The sequence below is a fragment of the Manduca sexta genome, chromosome 1, assembly GCF_014839805.1.
Source record: "Manduca sexta isolate Smith_Timp_Sample1 chromosome 1, JHU_Msex_v1.0, whole genome shotgun sequence".
Taxonomy (NCBI): Eukaryota; Metazoa; Arthropoda; class Insecta; order Lepidoptera; family Sphingidae; genus Manduca; species Manduca sexta.
Genome location: NC_051115.1, coordinates 4,780,051 through 4,794,678, shown reverse-complemented (window position 1 = coordinate 4,794,678; position 14,628 = coordinate 4,780,051). Strand labels below are relative to the sequence as shown.

At 39.1% G+C, this 14,628-nt stretch overlaps 1 protein-coding gene across 4 annotated transcripts; it reads right to left on the bottom strand.

The window, feature by feature from the left end:
* Positions 1 to 1,035: 1,035 nt before the first annotated feature.
* LOC115452982 (zinc finger protein 429) lies at positions 1,036 to 14,590 on the bottom strand. 4 transcript variants are annotated; one of them, XM_030181601.2, is made up of 8 exons: positions 14,395 to 14,590; positions 13,795 to 13,857; positions 11,273 to 11,440; positions 9,614 to 9,846; positions 6,805 to 6,997; positions 5,546 to 5,659; positions 4,095 to 4,333; positions 1,036 to 3,020 (listed from the first exon to the last, which is right to left on the bottom strand). In XM_030181601.2, exons 2-8 carry the CDS (start codon positions 13,834 to 13,836, stop codon positions 2,807 to 2,809), a joined length of 1,203 nt encoding a protein of 400 aa, XP_030037461.1. In that variant the 5' UTR covers positions 13,837 to 13,857; positions 14,395 to 14,590; the 3' UTR covers positions 1,036 to 2,806. The 4 variants fall into 4 exon arrangements, with proteins under 4 accessions (XP_030037461.1, XP_030037462.1, XP_030037465.1 ...); XM_030181602.2 differs by lacking the exon at positions 14,395 to 14,590 and adding an exon at positions 14,194 to 14,297; XM_030181605.2 differs by lacking the exon at positions 14,395 to 14,590 and adding an exon at positions 14,281 to 14,296.
* Positions 14,591 to 14,628: the final 38 nt, after the last annotated feature.

Sequence of the window (14,628 nt, the reverse complement as noted above, 5' to 3'; positions counted from 1 at the left end):
TCATGTCGTCTCACCGGACTATGAGAAGGAACAGAGAGTGCTTGTGTATCGCACACACTTGTGCACTATAATATCCTGCGTGGATCTCTGTTGAGCTTGGACGCCGTGACCAAATTCGGCTAAGAGGGATACATTCATTCATTTAATACAATTTTAATCTTACCTTGGGTACCAATTTTAAAAAACTTCCAAATAAATACAATATTTTTTTTTGCCAAATAATTGTATTATTAATATAAGTATTATTAATACTTGAGAAATAAAACAACACAGTAAAATAATATCAAAATTTATTTTATCTAACTACATGTTTACATTTAAATATATTTACATTTAAAACTAATAAAATACTAATAGAAGACAATGGATACGATTGGAAATCTACCGGACAATCCGAAGAACAGCTTCCGTTGCTAACATTTACCGTTTTATTCGCCTCTATCGATATATATGTACTACGTACTAGATTTGGCGTTCCGAACATTCACTATGCTCAACTGAATTGAACTGCAATCCATTCAAACTGACTTTAGTATGGTCAATATCGACAGCATGTGGTTATGTACGGAGCGGCGCTCATGATATAAGAACTCGAGTCTAAGTGTAAACTGGATTTGAATAAAAAATATTAGTGAAATAAGTAAAATTATTTGTTGTTCAAGTGAATAAATAGGTTATAACAGTGACGTTGTGCCATTTTAGTTCAGATTTTGAACATGAACGTTCGTGTCTATAGAATATACGTCAATTTCCTCTATATAAATAATCAAAACGATTATAACCGGCTAATCCGAAGAAAATATCACTAAGTCTATTAGAGTATATTTATCTATTTATTTCACAACACTAATGTATACAAAATTCCCGGTTTTTCCGGTAAAATATTCAGAAAACCGGAAACACTTTCCGCTATATTTCATTTGTAATACACAAATATTTAACGATAAAATTTATTTAAAATATTTACAATCCTCGACATCTATCAATAACTTGACCAGGAAGATAAAAAACCTTGCTTTTAAAGTTGTCAGTATATAAAATTAGTTCCATATTTTACTACAACATGTTTTTTATTTTCCAAGGCAAGTGGGCAAAGTTACAATTTTCCATAAGTTAATAATTATGCCGTATATTATATCAGCCCTGTTTTATACAGTGTCATTTTTACAATGCATTCATAAATCAAACGGCGATAGCCTAGTTGGGTGTGAAACGGACTGCGAGACGAATGTCCGCAGGTTCAAATCCCAAGGTCGCACACCTCTGACTTTTCTGAAAAATCATGTGTGTATTCTTTGTGAATTTATCGTTCGCTTTAACGGTGAAGGAAAACTGCACATCTGAGAAGTTCTCTATAGGAATTTCGAAGGTGTGTGAAGTCTACCAATCCGCACTAGGCCAGCGTGGTGGTCTAAGGCCTAATCCCTCTCAGTAGTAGAGGAGGCCCGTGCATAGCAGTGGGCAAGTATATAATACAGGGCTGATATTATTATTATTAACCACAACATAACTAACTTCACGCTAGCAAAGTTACATGCTACTCCCTCCCTATTCCCCCTCGGTAATTCTCATGCGCTCAGTCTCCACATACGTGTACGGGGGACATTTGTCTCTCTAGACACACAGTCCAGTGTGTATACCTCATGGTTGTACACATTGAGGGCTATAAAGACTCGTGAACAGTTCCTAGCCTTCTCCTCTCTTCCCATCCTAAGATGGTTCCTTATCGCTCTCCCACACTTTCTTCCCAGCTATCCCCTCCCAACTTTCCTCCAGGACCCTGCAGTCGCTAAGCCTTGGGATTCTAGTATCTCATTGGCAAGTTTCCCTCGGTGTTGACTGCAAGGTCTAAAACCCAAAATAAATAAACATACAACTTTTCAATCTTGTGGTAAATCGATATGATTTCATTTTAACATTAAATAAATAAAATTAACTAAAACATTTTAAATTATAAACCAAAACGCGTACAATTTGAGATCAAAATTGTATGCCAAAAACACGAAGTAAAATATCGACCAGCGGAAAATGTGTCTACAATTAAAATCCATTATACAATAATAAAAGTATCGACATTCGATATTCCCGTCATGTGCACCTTAATCTGTCGCATGTACTAATCGAATACACATAGATAAAAACGAAATCATTTTTATACAATAACTTGACTTATCGTTCATCTTGTGGACTGCGATTTCATTTTATTCAAGTCTTATCGATATTCTAATTAATATCGATATAAAACTCACTAAGCCTTTTCTATCTACATTTACATCAGATTCTCGCATGTATGTTATTATCGCTTTCTCACTTCCCGTTTACTTAATCTGGATAGCCCGTTGTATCCAAATTGTTTTGTACTCACACTCACGCGTTTTATCCCTGAAAGGGTAGGCGCAGACGTAACCGGTGAATCCACTTTCCTCCATCTGTGTTCCGTCCCATGATGTGATATGCCTATCGCCATATCGGGCACAAATTCCGGATTTCAGACTGATACTGAGAAGGTAAACTCAATATTATTTAACGAAAGACCTCAGCAGCTATGGGCGCACCGTATTACTAATATTTAGAGTCCTGATATTATGTTCTGTTCGTCGATTACCAGAACAATCATAGTAGTTACATTTTTAATCGATACTATAATCGATTGTTATTTAAATAAAAATTTTCGACTAACCTATACCAGTTACGTATAATCATTTGTAGATAGAATACTTATATTATGTCTACAATCGATACTATAATCGATTGTAATTTTAATCGATTATTTTGTCCTAAACCATATTTTTAGACACCAAATCCCTCACTCGTCTTGCACAGTCCACGCGCATATCGCGTGCGGCGCGGTGACCGTCTCGTCGAGGAGCAAGTCAGGCTGGGACTGCACCACTTCCACTTCCACCACCTCCTTGCTGATGAGGCCCAGGAGTTCAGCATACTTGGCCTTCTGCTCGTCGGTCATGTTCGCCGGGTTGTGGTGCTTGAGATGGTAGTTCAGGTGACTGCTCTGTTTGAACCTTTTGACAAAATGATTTATGTTAACGCGAATGTTAGACATTGACATTAAACTATTTTTCGAATTTTATCGCGGTTTTAACTATTTAAATTTTCTCCCGATGTTTCGAACCCTTGTATAATTGTCAAATGTAGGTAAATATTGTAACTTTGACTTTGCGGATGACCAACACCTCAGTCCCCCCCGTGACCATGAAGGCTGCAGTCTTCGAAACGTCGGGAGAAAACTAAAATAATTAAAACCGTGATAAAATCTGAAAAATAGTTGAATTTCCTGAAGACAAACTTATAGGTTTATTATATGACGTTCCAAAGTTATGACCATGGTGGTACGGTTTCACTTAAGTGTTTCCGCAGGTGTTGTTGGGAGGGTGGATTTCTGATGAATGGATGAATGAATGAATGTGAAAGAATGCTTTAGAAAGTGTTGAGAATCCCCATTCACCCCTACTCCTATCCTATTTATTATCTACGGTGACTCGTAATAGGCTTATCTATTGTGTTCATTTCGTCCTATATCTGTTAGTTATTGATAGGTATGACCCACCCAAATAAAATAAAAATCTTACACCTAATTCACATCTTACGCCCCTACTTACATCTTGCACCCCCATTCAGATCTTGCACCCCTACTCACATCTTGCACCCCCATTCAGATCTTGCACCCCTACTCACATCTTGCACCCCCATTCAGATCTTGCACCCCTACTCACATCTTGCACCCCCATTCAGATCTTGCACCCCTACTCACATCTTGCACCCCCATTCAGATCTTGCACCCCTACTCACATCTTGCACCCCCATTCAGATCTTGCACCCCTACTCACATCTTGCACCCCCATTCAGATCTTGCACCCCTACTCACATGTTGCACCCACCATTCAGATCTTGCACCCCTACTCACATGTTGCACCCCCATTCAGATCTTGCACCCCTACACACATATTGCGCCTCCACTCACACCTTGCACCCCTACCCACATGTTGCGCCCCTACTCATATCTTGCCCCCCTACTCACATCTTACACCCTATTCACCCCTACCCCCCCTGTTCACCACATTGAACCCACCACTAACCTCTTATCACATATGCCGCACTGGAACGGCGCCACGTTGGTGTGCGTGCGCATGTGCTGTTTCAGATGCACAGACTGACAGAAGCTCTTCGAGCAGACGACGCAGCGGTACGGCTTCACTTTGGTGTGGATGCGGAGGTGTTGCTCGAGGCCTGATTTCTGGGTGAACGCCTTTGGACAGAACGTGCACGGGAACGGTCTGTCGCCTGTGTGCATGCGCATGTGTTGAAGGACTCCAGCCTGGGAAATGATTTGTTCATTATTAAACTGGTTGTTGGGTATATTTTATATCGCAGCAGTACAAGGTGTAAAACCCGCCATAGTGGCTCACGTGTGTCGCATACCGTGATCAACCTGTATATATCCAGTCCAACAGGCATAATTGTGTCGACTGCCGAGGTGTAATCATCTCTCGTCGGTCGACATTCTTTTTGTTAGGGCAGGTAGGGGGATACCTTCAATTAGTTTTCTTTATTGATTGTTTCAAGTGTTGTTTATTTCGTGGATTTTGATTTTACAAATTTGATGTGCAACCGCCTTGCGACACTTAGAACACAACAAGAGAAAAAAAATGGTGCGCAATCACAGACGACACAAAATATTAACATAGAATTACAATAATTGATCTATGGACGTAAAGTTGTGACCACAGCGCCAATAGATGTCACTGTAGTCCGCAACACTTTTGGACCCCAATCTACTTACTATCAGGTGCAGTTTAAACACTAAACAACACTTGCGTGTATTATTTTTATTATAAATAGCTAACCCCCCCCCCCCCCATCTGCGCATTAGTAGCAACAAAATATTGCATTATTATAAAATAGCCAGCATGGCTGGTGGCCCGGTCACTACCAAACTTTATAGGATCACTTGATATACAATTTGAAAATGATAAATATTAGTTTAAATAGATGAAATCAGAAATTTATATAGGTAATGCGAAATAAAATACGTCTTGTCAATACAAGATATAACAGACCAGAGTGTCAGTACATTTATTTTTTATAATAGTGTCATTACATAAAATTCGACTAATCTATGATCTAACAGAAAATTACTTTAAAAAGATTATAAAAATAAGTCGTGTTGCAGTCCATAGGAAACGTACATACATTTCTATAATTTTATATCTATATATATAAAAATGAATCCCTATGTCCCTTGGTCACGCCATCACGCGTGAACGGCTGGACCGATTTCACTATTTTTTTTTTGTTGTGTTTGTTATTGTCAGGAGAAGGTTCTTATGAAAGAAAAAAAAATAAAAAAATTGCGCGGAAAATTTAAAAATTGAAGAAAACTTAACGACAATATTAATTTTATATAACTGTCAATTGTTTGAAATAACTGTCAGCGATTGACAGAATGCGCGCGTGCATACACAGTTAAGACAGGACAACGTCTGTCGGGTCAGCTAGTTTAAATATATAAATAGCTGGTACCACTCACCTGCTGAGTGAACCTCTTATGACACACGTTACATTCAAAAGGTTTGAGCTTCACGTGCATGGTGGAGCAGTGTTCTGTCAACTCTTCGCTGGTCTGGAAGCCCTCGCCGCACACCTGTGAGAAATATAACCTTTATTACCTGGACAATAGAGATGTGTTGAGTTTATTTTAGACCGACTTTAAAAAGTAGGTTGGTTGTCAATTCAACTGTTTTTTTTAATAATTATATAAAAAAATGTTTCTTTGTGAAACAAGCGAATATAGATATAACAGAATTTAATAAAAATGTTTTTTTTTTGTGAAACAAACGAATATAGGTATTACAAGTATTTATTGATTCAGAAGGCATTTATGCTTTCTAAACGTTCCTCATACTCAAAGACCTACGGGAACAGGTATTTGAAATACTAGGAACAGGTATACCTAGTACTAAAGTTAGGTTAGGTTACTTTGTATTAGAAATACAACCCATCTTTAGGCTCCAAATAAAATTACATACTCTACGTAACATCATGATATCTATAGATGTATCTGAAAGGGGGAATTCAGGCAAGTGCTCCCTCCCTGCTGAATTAAAATTTGGAAGCAATATTTGAGATTGCCCCACGCCTATTTGCCCAAGCTGAGAGATTACTACACCCATGAACATGTCCATCCTCAAATCCCTTGTGGATTTGTATGAAAGAAAGAGAAGAAAAAGTTTTTATTGTCACAACTGATGCATGCAATACATAAAAAGTCTGTAAGATTAAACATAAAACATGCTTAATCATTAATCATTAAAAAAATTAATGGAACGTTACACGCCTTCGATGTGACAATAGGGGACCGTCCTATGCTTGATTTTTTACATTATTCTATATGTAATGGTTAATAATACGAAAAAGAAGCACTCCGGCGAAAACTGCATAAAAATTGGTTAAAAAATGAGCGAGTAATTCGTATTTAAAATATTGTAATGTGCAGAAGTGGGCGCGATGTGGAGATATCGCTTCATCTTTTTCTTTCGCACGCGTCGTAATTCCCGATGACGTCACATGTGGATATTTCGTCTCTTTTCTGTTTCTTGTTAATTACCCCTTCCACCGAAATTCAAAGACTTATAACTTGTTGATTTTTTACCGGATTTTAATAATTCTTTCTGTGTTATAATTTATATTATGTAAATATTTGATAATAGTAAAGAACAAAAATGAGTCCGGTACCCTATTAGGTGGCCAGCTCAGCATAATGCTGTGTTCCGTGTATCAGTTCCTTACCTCGCAACAATAAGGCGCCAGGTCCTCGCCGGTGCAAGCAAGCGGCTTCTCGCACACCTGACACCGCAGCCCCTTCCGCCGACGAGTATGTTCGTCGCGGAAGTGCAACGAGTATTCACAGCACGAGAAGAATATCTGATGGCACACCACGTCAGCAGCCAGGGTGGATGGCTGAAGGCATTCGAACGGACCGCTGGAATATGAAAATAATAATTTTAAATCCTTCCTAGTCATCGACATATACGTACTACGTACTAGATTTGGCGTTCCGAACGTTCACTGTGTTCAACTGATTTCCACTGATATCCAGTCAAACTGATTTGAGTAAGGTCAATATTGACAACTTGTGGTTGTGTACGGAGTGACGCTTATAATTTAAGAACTCGAGTCTAAGTGTTAACCTGGATGTGAATAAATATTAGTCAAATAAGTAAAATTTGTTGTTTAAGTGAATAAATAGGTTATAACAGTAGCGTTTTGGTTGCCATTTTGGTTCAGTTTTTGAACAAATAGTTTATATGGACGATCGTGTCTATAGAATATACGCCAATGTTCCTAGCCGAATTTGCGGCTAATCTCAACGGAGAACAGCTACGCAGGAGGTATTATAGTGCACAAGTGTGCAATACACAAGCACTCTCTGTTCCTTCTCATAGTCCGGTGAGACGACATGACCGGAGAGAGATCAGCAGGAGATATTATAGTGCACGAGTGTGTGCAATACACAAGCACTCTCTGTTCCTTCTCATAGTCCGGTGAGACGACATGACCGGAGAGTGATCAGCAGGAGATATTATAGTGCACGAGTGTGTGCAATACACAAGCACTCTCTGTTCCTTCTCATAGTCCGGTGAGACGACATGACCGGAGAGAGATCAGCAGGAGATATTATAGTGCACGAGTGTGTGCAATACACAAGCACTCTCTGTTCCTTCTCATAGTCCGGTGAGACGACATGACCGGAGAGAGATCAGCAGGAGATATTATAGTGCATGAGTGTGTGCAATACACAAGCACTCTCTGTTCCTTCTCATAGTCCGGTGAGACGACATGACCGGAGAGAGATCAGCAGGAGATATTATAGTGCACGAGTGTGTGCAATACACAAGCACTCTCTGTTCCTTCTCATAGTCCGGTGAGACGACATGACCGGAGAGAGATCAGCAGGAGATATTATAGTGCACGAGTGTGTGCAATACACAAGCACTCTCTGTTCCTTCTCATAGTCCGGTGAGACGACATGACCGGAGAGAGATCAGCAGGAGATATTATAGTGCACGAGTGTGTGCAATACACAAGCATTCTCTGTTCCTTCTCATAGTCCGGTGAGACGACATGACCGGAGAGAGATCAGCAGGAGATATTATAGTGCACGAGTGTGTGCAATACACAAGCACTCTCTGTTCCTTCTCATAGTCCGGTGAGACGACATGACCGGAGAGTGATCAGCAGGAGATATTATAGTGCACGAGTGTGTGCAATACACAAGCACTCTCTGTTCCTTCTCATAGTCCGGTGAGACGACATGACCGGAGAGAGATCAGCAGGAGATATTATAGTGCACGAGTGTGTGCAATACACAAGCACTCTCTGTTCCTTCTCATAGTCCGGTGAGACGACATGACCGGAGAGAGATCAGCAGGAGATATTATAGTGCACGAGTGTGTGCAATACACAAGCACTCTCTGTTCCTTCTCATAGTCCGGTGAGACGACATGACCGGAGAGAGATCAGCAGGAGATATTATAGTGCACGAGTGTGTGCAATACACAAGCACTCTCTGTTCCTTCTCATAGTCCGGTGAGACGACATGACCGGAGAGAGATCAGCAGGAGATATTATAGTGCACGAGTGTGTGCAATACACAAGCACTCTCTGTTCCTTCTCATAGTCCGGTGAGACGACATGACCGGAGAGTGATCAGCAGGAGATATTATAGTGCACGAGTGTGTGCAATACACAAGCACTCTCTGTTCCTTCTCATAGTCCGGTGAGACGACATGACCGGAGAGTGATCAGCAGGAGATATTATAGTGCACGAGTGTGTGCAATACACAAGCACTCTCTGTTCCTTCTCATAGTCCGGTGAGACGACATGACCGGAGAGAGATCAGCAGGAGATATTATAGTGCACGAGTGTGTGCAATACACAAGCACTCTCTGTTCCTTCTCATAGTCCGGTGAGACGACATGACCGGAGAGAGATCAGCAGGAGATATTATAGTGCACGAGTGTGTGCAATACACAAGCACTCTCTGTTCCTTCTCATAGTCCGGTGAGACGACATGACCGGAGAGAGATCAGCAGGAGATATTATAGTGCACGAGTGTGTGCAATACACAAGCACTCTCTGTTCCTTCTCATAGTCCGGTGAGACGACATGACCGGAGAGAGATCAGGACCAACGGCTTTACGTGCCGAGGCACGGGGGTATCACACCGACTACCTGACTCAAAGCAGTGATTGAGTCATTTTTAAAATTAATAAACTATTCACTAGGATGGATGTATGTATGTTTATTCCTCTTTCACGAAAAAACTACTGAACGGATTTGAATGAAACTTTACAGTAACATTGGTTGTACATCAGAATAACACATAGACTACAATTTATAATGATTTTGTGTAATTTGGTCATAATATAACGATACATATCAAGTAAGTCGGGAAAAAGTTATCCCTAACTCCTTCACGCGAGCGAAGCCGTGAGCAAAAGCTAGTAAGTTACATTTTTTTTTTTAATTTAATATTTATTTTAGGAGTTTTGACATTGAATCATTATACCCAGATTCTACTGTTTATCTACTCACGTGATCGCCTGCAGATCTCTCTCTTTCCTCACGGCGACCTTCTCTTTCTCTTGCTCTTTTTTCTCCGCCTTCTTCTTCTTAGGAGACGGACCATCTTCTGCCTTAATTATTATGTAATTGACGTCGTTTGAGGCTAGACTCATTATATTAGTCGGTTGCAGTGATTGTAGCATCTCTTCTGTTCGCCTCTTGACATCTAGAGGATCTATTTTGACTTTTGCGTTGCTTTGAATCTGCGGAATAGGATTTATAGTATAAATTACTAATAATACTAGCCCTATAGTATACAGGGTCATTTTGACACCGCGTTACTAAATGAAACCACATACTTATCAACTTGGAAATAATACTACAATAAGTTACTTGAGCCATAGATGTAAAATAAAAAGTGTAAGTTTCGAACAAAATAAATATGAATAAAAGGTGATTTTAATTTGACGCGTCCTAATGCCACTACTACTACTCTAAGAGAATTCCTCGCAGCGACAATATCATACTTTCAGTCAGAAATACACTCACACACGCCATATTCGAATTAAACTACGAAATGATAAAAAAATCAGAAATCTAAAATCAGGATTTTTTGTTGAAAATATTCGTTATCAATGGATGATTTTTGGCACAATGTCAACAAAGGTGAAGACGAGTATGTGGTTTCATTTAGTAACGCAATGTCAAAATGACCTTGTATACTGTTACTGCACACAGTATACAACACAGGCCTCTACTGAGAGGCAGAGGCAGCCTTAGGGAAGTGAATCAAAACAAAATCGACACGATCAAGGTAACCTCGTTCTAATTTATTGTAATGATAAAAAAGAACCTAAAGAGGTTACCAGTAGCAAAGGGTGAAATGTTACGAAGGGAATCCCGACCCAAGACTGAGGTACTAATATGCATAAAAGCGGCGATAGCCTAGTTGGTTGTGGAACGGACTGCCGAGACGAATGTCCGCGGGTTCAAAACTAAAAGGCACACATCTGTGACTTCTAAAATGATGTGTGTATTTGTGAACTAACGCTTGCTTTAACGATGAAGGAAAACATCGTGAGGAAACCTACATACCTGAGAAATTCTCTATAGAAATTTCGAAGGTATGTGAAGTCTACCCGCACTACAGCGTGGTAGACTAAGACCTAATCCCTCTCAGTAGTAGAGGAGGCCCAACAGTGGGACAGTATATAATACAAGGCTGATATTATACGCAAAAAAGCGGTCTGTAAATCGTTCTAATGATAAAAAGATTTCACATACTTAAATAAAGTAAGGGAAGGCGTCAAGAATCGGATCATATGGACGCTTAGCTACTAGCTAGTTGGGTGTGGAATGGACTGCCAAGACGAATGTCCGCAGGTTCAAATCCCAAGGGCACACACCTCTGACTTTTCTAAAATCATGTGTGTATTCTTTGTGAATTTATCGTTCGCTTTAACGGAGAAGGAAAACATCGTGAGGAAACCTGCACATCTGAGAAGTTCTCTATAGGAACTTCGAAGGTGTGTGAAGTCTACCAATCCGCACTAGGCCAGCGTGGTGGACTAAGGCCTAATCCCTCTCAGTAGTAGAGGAGGCTCGTGTTCAGCAGTGGGCAAAGTATATAATATAGGGCTGATATTATTATTAGCTACTAGAGTTTACGAAGAAGCCCCTTCCACTTACCTTATTCTTTACAGGTTTCTCTTCCTCTTGAGTCCAGACATCAGGGTCTCCTGTCGCGTATGAGTCGAAATGCTCGATCCTCGCGTGGTTGTTGAGAGCTCGTGTGCTGGCAAAGCCCTTGCTGCAGAGACGACAGTGAACCACATCGAGGGAATCATCCACTTCCCGCTGAAAAGTTTTTTTGTTGCTTTGAATGGGACGAGATGATTCGCTTGATGGTAAGCGATAGGACCGATAAATAGAAACACCCAACACCTTGTACCAAATTCTTGTAAAGTAACTTAAGCCATTTATTTTAAAAAAATGAGACGCATTTCTCTATCCCAATTATTAACGAAATTGTCTTGCCTAATGGTAACTGTGGTGACCATCCAAGGATGTTTATCTCTTGTCATTGTACATTTCTTGGCGCATCTTCACTTACCATCAGGTGCAGTAAGGCCAATATCATGAGCCCGCAATAAAAATAATTATACAAATCAGAATTGACAGGACCGATATTCAAAAGCTTGTTACAAAAAAAACATGGCAATATGGATGGAATATTGGACACTAGCTTTTTCTCGCGAATTCGCTACCATGAAGGAGTTTACTGGGATAAAATTCCATAAATTTTCTTGGAGTAGAAAGTATAACCTTCCTAGGGTCTTGAACTATCTCTATACCAAATTTCATAGAAATCTGTTCAGTATATTTTGAGAAAATCGATAACATACAGACAGAGAAGGGGACTTTGTTTTATAACATATATAGAAATTCAAAACCTCAAATCAGTTACACACATTTGTGTTCTTAGCAACATTTCTTTACATATAAATAAAATAAAATAAATTCACTATCCTAGATACTAAGAAAAAAAATTTTGTATTATAAAACTTTAATAGGCAATTTTAGGTTCTCAAAATTTTACTTTGTAAATTATAAACCATGTTACAACAAGACAAAAAGAGCATGGCCCTCGCCTGATGGTTTTTTTTTATATAGGTATGACAACTATACTGCACCTGATGGTAAGTGGAGTGTGATCCAGTAGAATGTTGACTAACAAGAGATGATTACATCTGGACAATCAACACAATTAAAACCGAAAACTGGATATTCACGCGCTGATCCCAAAAGTGAGATATGTGGGCCACTATGGTGGGTTATAACACCTTGGGTAAGGTTGCTATCCAAGCGCATATAATATATCCTACTACTGATGAGAGATGATTACCTCTCGGCAGTGGACACAATTATGCCTGTTGGAACTGGATATACACAGGCTGATCCCGCGACACTTACGTGGGCCACTATAGCAGGTTTTAACACCTAGTGTATGATCACTATCTAGATATATAATATATCCTACCACCAGCAAAACAGAACCACCCATAAACAGTAACATCTCCAATGTTTAAATTACAAATACTTGGCACACTGCTGCGCTTGTCATAAGACTTAAGATGTTAAGTCTAATAATGTAATCTCAGGCTACAATGTCTATGCGGCGGCGATAGCCTTGTTGGGTGTGGAACGGTCTGCCAAGTCGAATGTTTGCAGGTTCAAATCCCAAGGGCACACACCTCTGACTTTTCTAAAATCATGTGTGTATTCTTTATGAATTTATTGCTCGCTTTAACGGTGAAAGAAAACATCGTGAGGAAACCTGCACATCTGAGAAGTTCTCTATAGGAATTTCGAAGGTATGTGAAGTCTACCAATCCGCACTAGGCCAGCGTGGTGGACTAAGGCCTAATCCCTCTCAGTAGTAGTGGAGGCCCGTGCCCAGCAGTGGGCAAGTATATAATACAGGGCTGATATTATCAATGTCCATACTGGTACACAACAGTACATGTATACTGTTGCTCAGTGGTAGATCATTGGTGTTAATTGGTAGACATTCCAGTGTTGAGATGTTTTTAGAAGTAAATGCAACAACTTCTAAATGTATTTGCATGATAGGCATTGACTATTTACTATCACACAGACTACTTTCAATCAATATATAGCAACTTTTACTTTGAAACTGATCTTTTATATTAGCAAAGTCTGGAATTTGTGCCCGAAGTGGCGATGGACTCGGCCCCTCACATTCTATGAGGGAACACACTTGGCGCAAAGTGGGTGTTCTGGATGCACCTCTGTCTACCCTTTCGGGGATGATCTGTTATGAGAGGGTTTCTTAAAGACAGATCTACAAGATGCACCCTATTATACATTTTAAATTCTGCAATTGTTCACAGGTCAAGAGTTCTACAATTGCAGAGTAACAAAAGGATTTTTTCATAGGTGTACGACAAAGTGACCGCAGTACACGTGATGGTAAGCGTAATTTGTATCAAATATACCCAAAGTACCGCATTAGGCGCGGCCTTCCACTACATCAGACTTAATAAGCTTTTTGTACTAATCCCAAACTCAATAATACTAAATGGAAGATATCAGTGGAAGCCGTCGATGAAAGTATAAATTCGTGCAGGCTACAATGAATAGATTTATTCAATGAAAATGAACTTGTTAAAGTAAAAACTCATCCTTACCTTTATTTTCGGCAACGGAACCGTGTTTACGTACGCACACATCTTGAATATCACATAAAACACCTAAAAACACAAAACTTATTGAGTTTGAACGTGAACAAAAATAAATATGAAATTATTACTTCACTCGTGTAGAATGATCAATGTAATTCTAACCTATATTTATGTAACTACGTAGATTTTTATGTAACAATTGCAAATGCAGTAAAATAAATCAAGTAAAATAAATAAATAAATTCAAATAAAAATATAAAAAGCGGGAATGCGTGTCAAAAATAACTTTTTTCTAAAAAAAACTAAACATTTTGGTTATGGCGTTCGGCTGTTAAGAAAAAAGTAATAAATACTATGGATTTTTAATTAACTGTACACAGAATTCACTAGAAATTTATTACGTACGCTATGTTATTTACGATTATACAAGAATGTTTAATGATTTACACACGTGAAGAGACTTTTTAACCACTAAAATTATAAAATAATTACATTTCACTCGCAAGAATAGATTGGCATTTGTTTTTTTTTATTTTTTTTAAAAAGTCAAAAAAGAAAAAATAAAAAGTGGCGCGATTTTAAAAATCATTAACAAATGTCACTTACCTAGTCCGAAGTATGATTTTTATTTTAAAGAATTCTCATTTGCGCTGTTTACTGCAATATCATAAATAGAAATACTCAAAGAACAATACAGAAAGACGCCATTTCGTGATTACGTGAAAGGTCGATAAGCGACACATCATAGAGTATCGTACAAAACGAAACTACACGGTTGTTATTCTAGACGAGTGTACAGAATCGAGTTCCGTTGGTTATCATTTGTAACAGAGAACAAAA

What these genes read in the sequence shown, in the direction of transcription:
- LOC115452982 (XM_030181601.2), bottom strand. Translation starts at nt 13,836, where the DNA reads ATGTGTGCGTACGTAAACACGGTTCCGTTGCCGAAAATAAAG. An exon ending in TTCCGTTGCCGAAAATAAAG is followed by an intron (nt 11,441 to 13,794) that starts GTAAGGATGAGT and finishes AAAACTTTTCAG; the next exon opens with CGGGAAGTGGATGATTCCCT. An exon ending in ATAAGAGGTTCACTCAGCAG is followed by an intron (nt 4,334 to 5,545) that starts GTGAGTGGTACC and finishes ATCATTTCCCAG; the next exon opens with GCTGGAGTCCTTCAACACAT.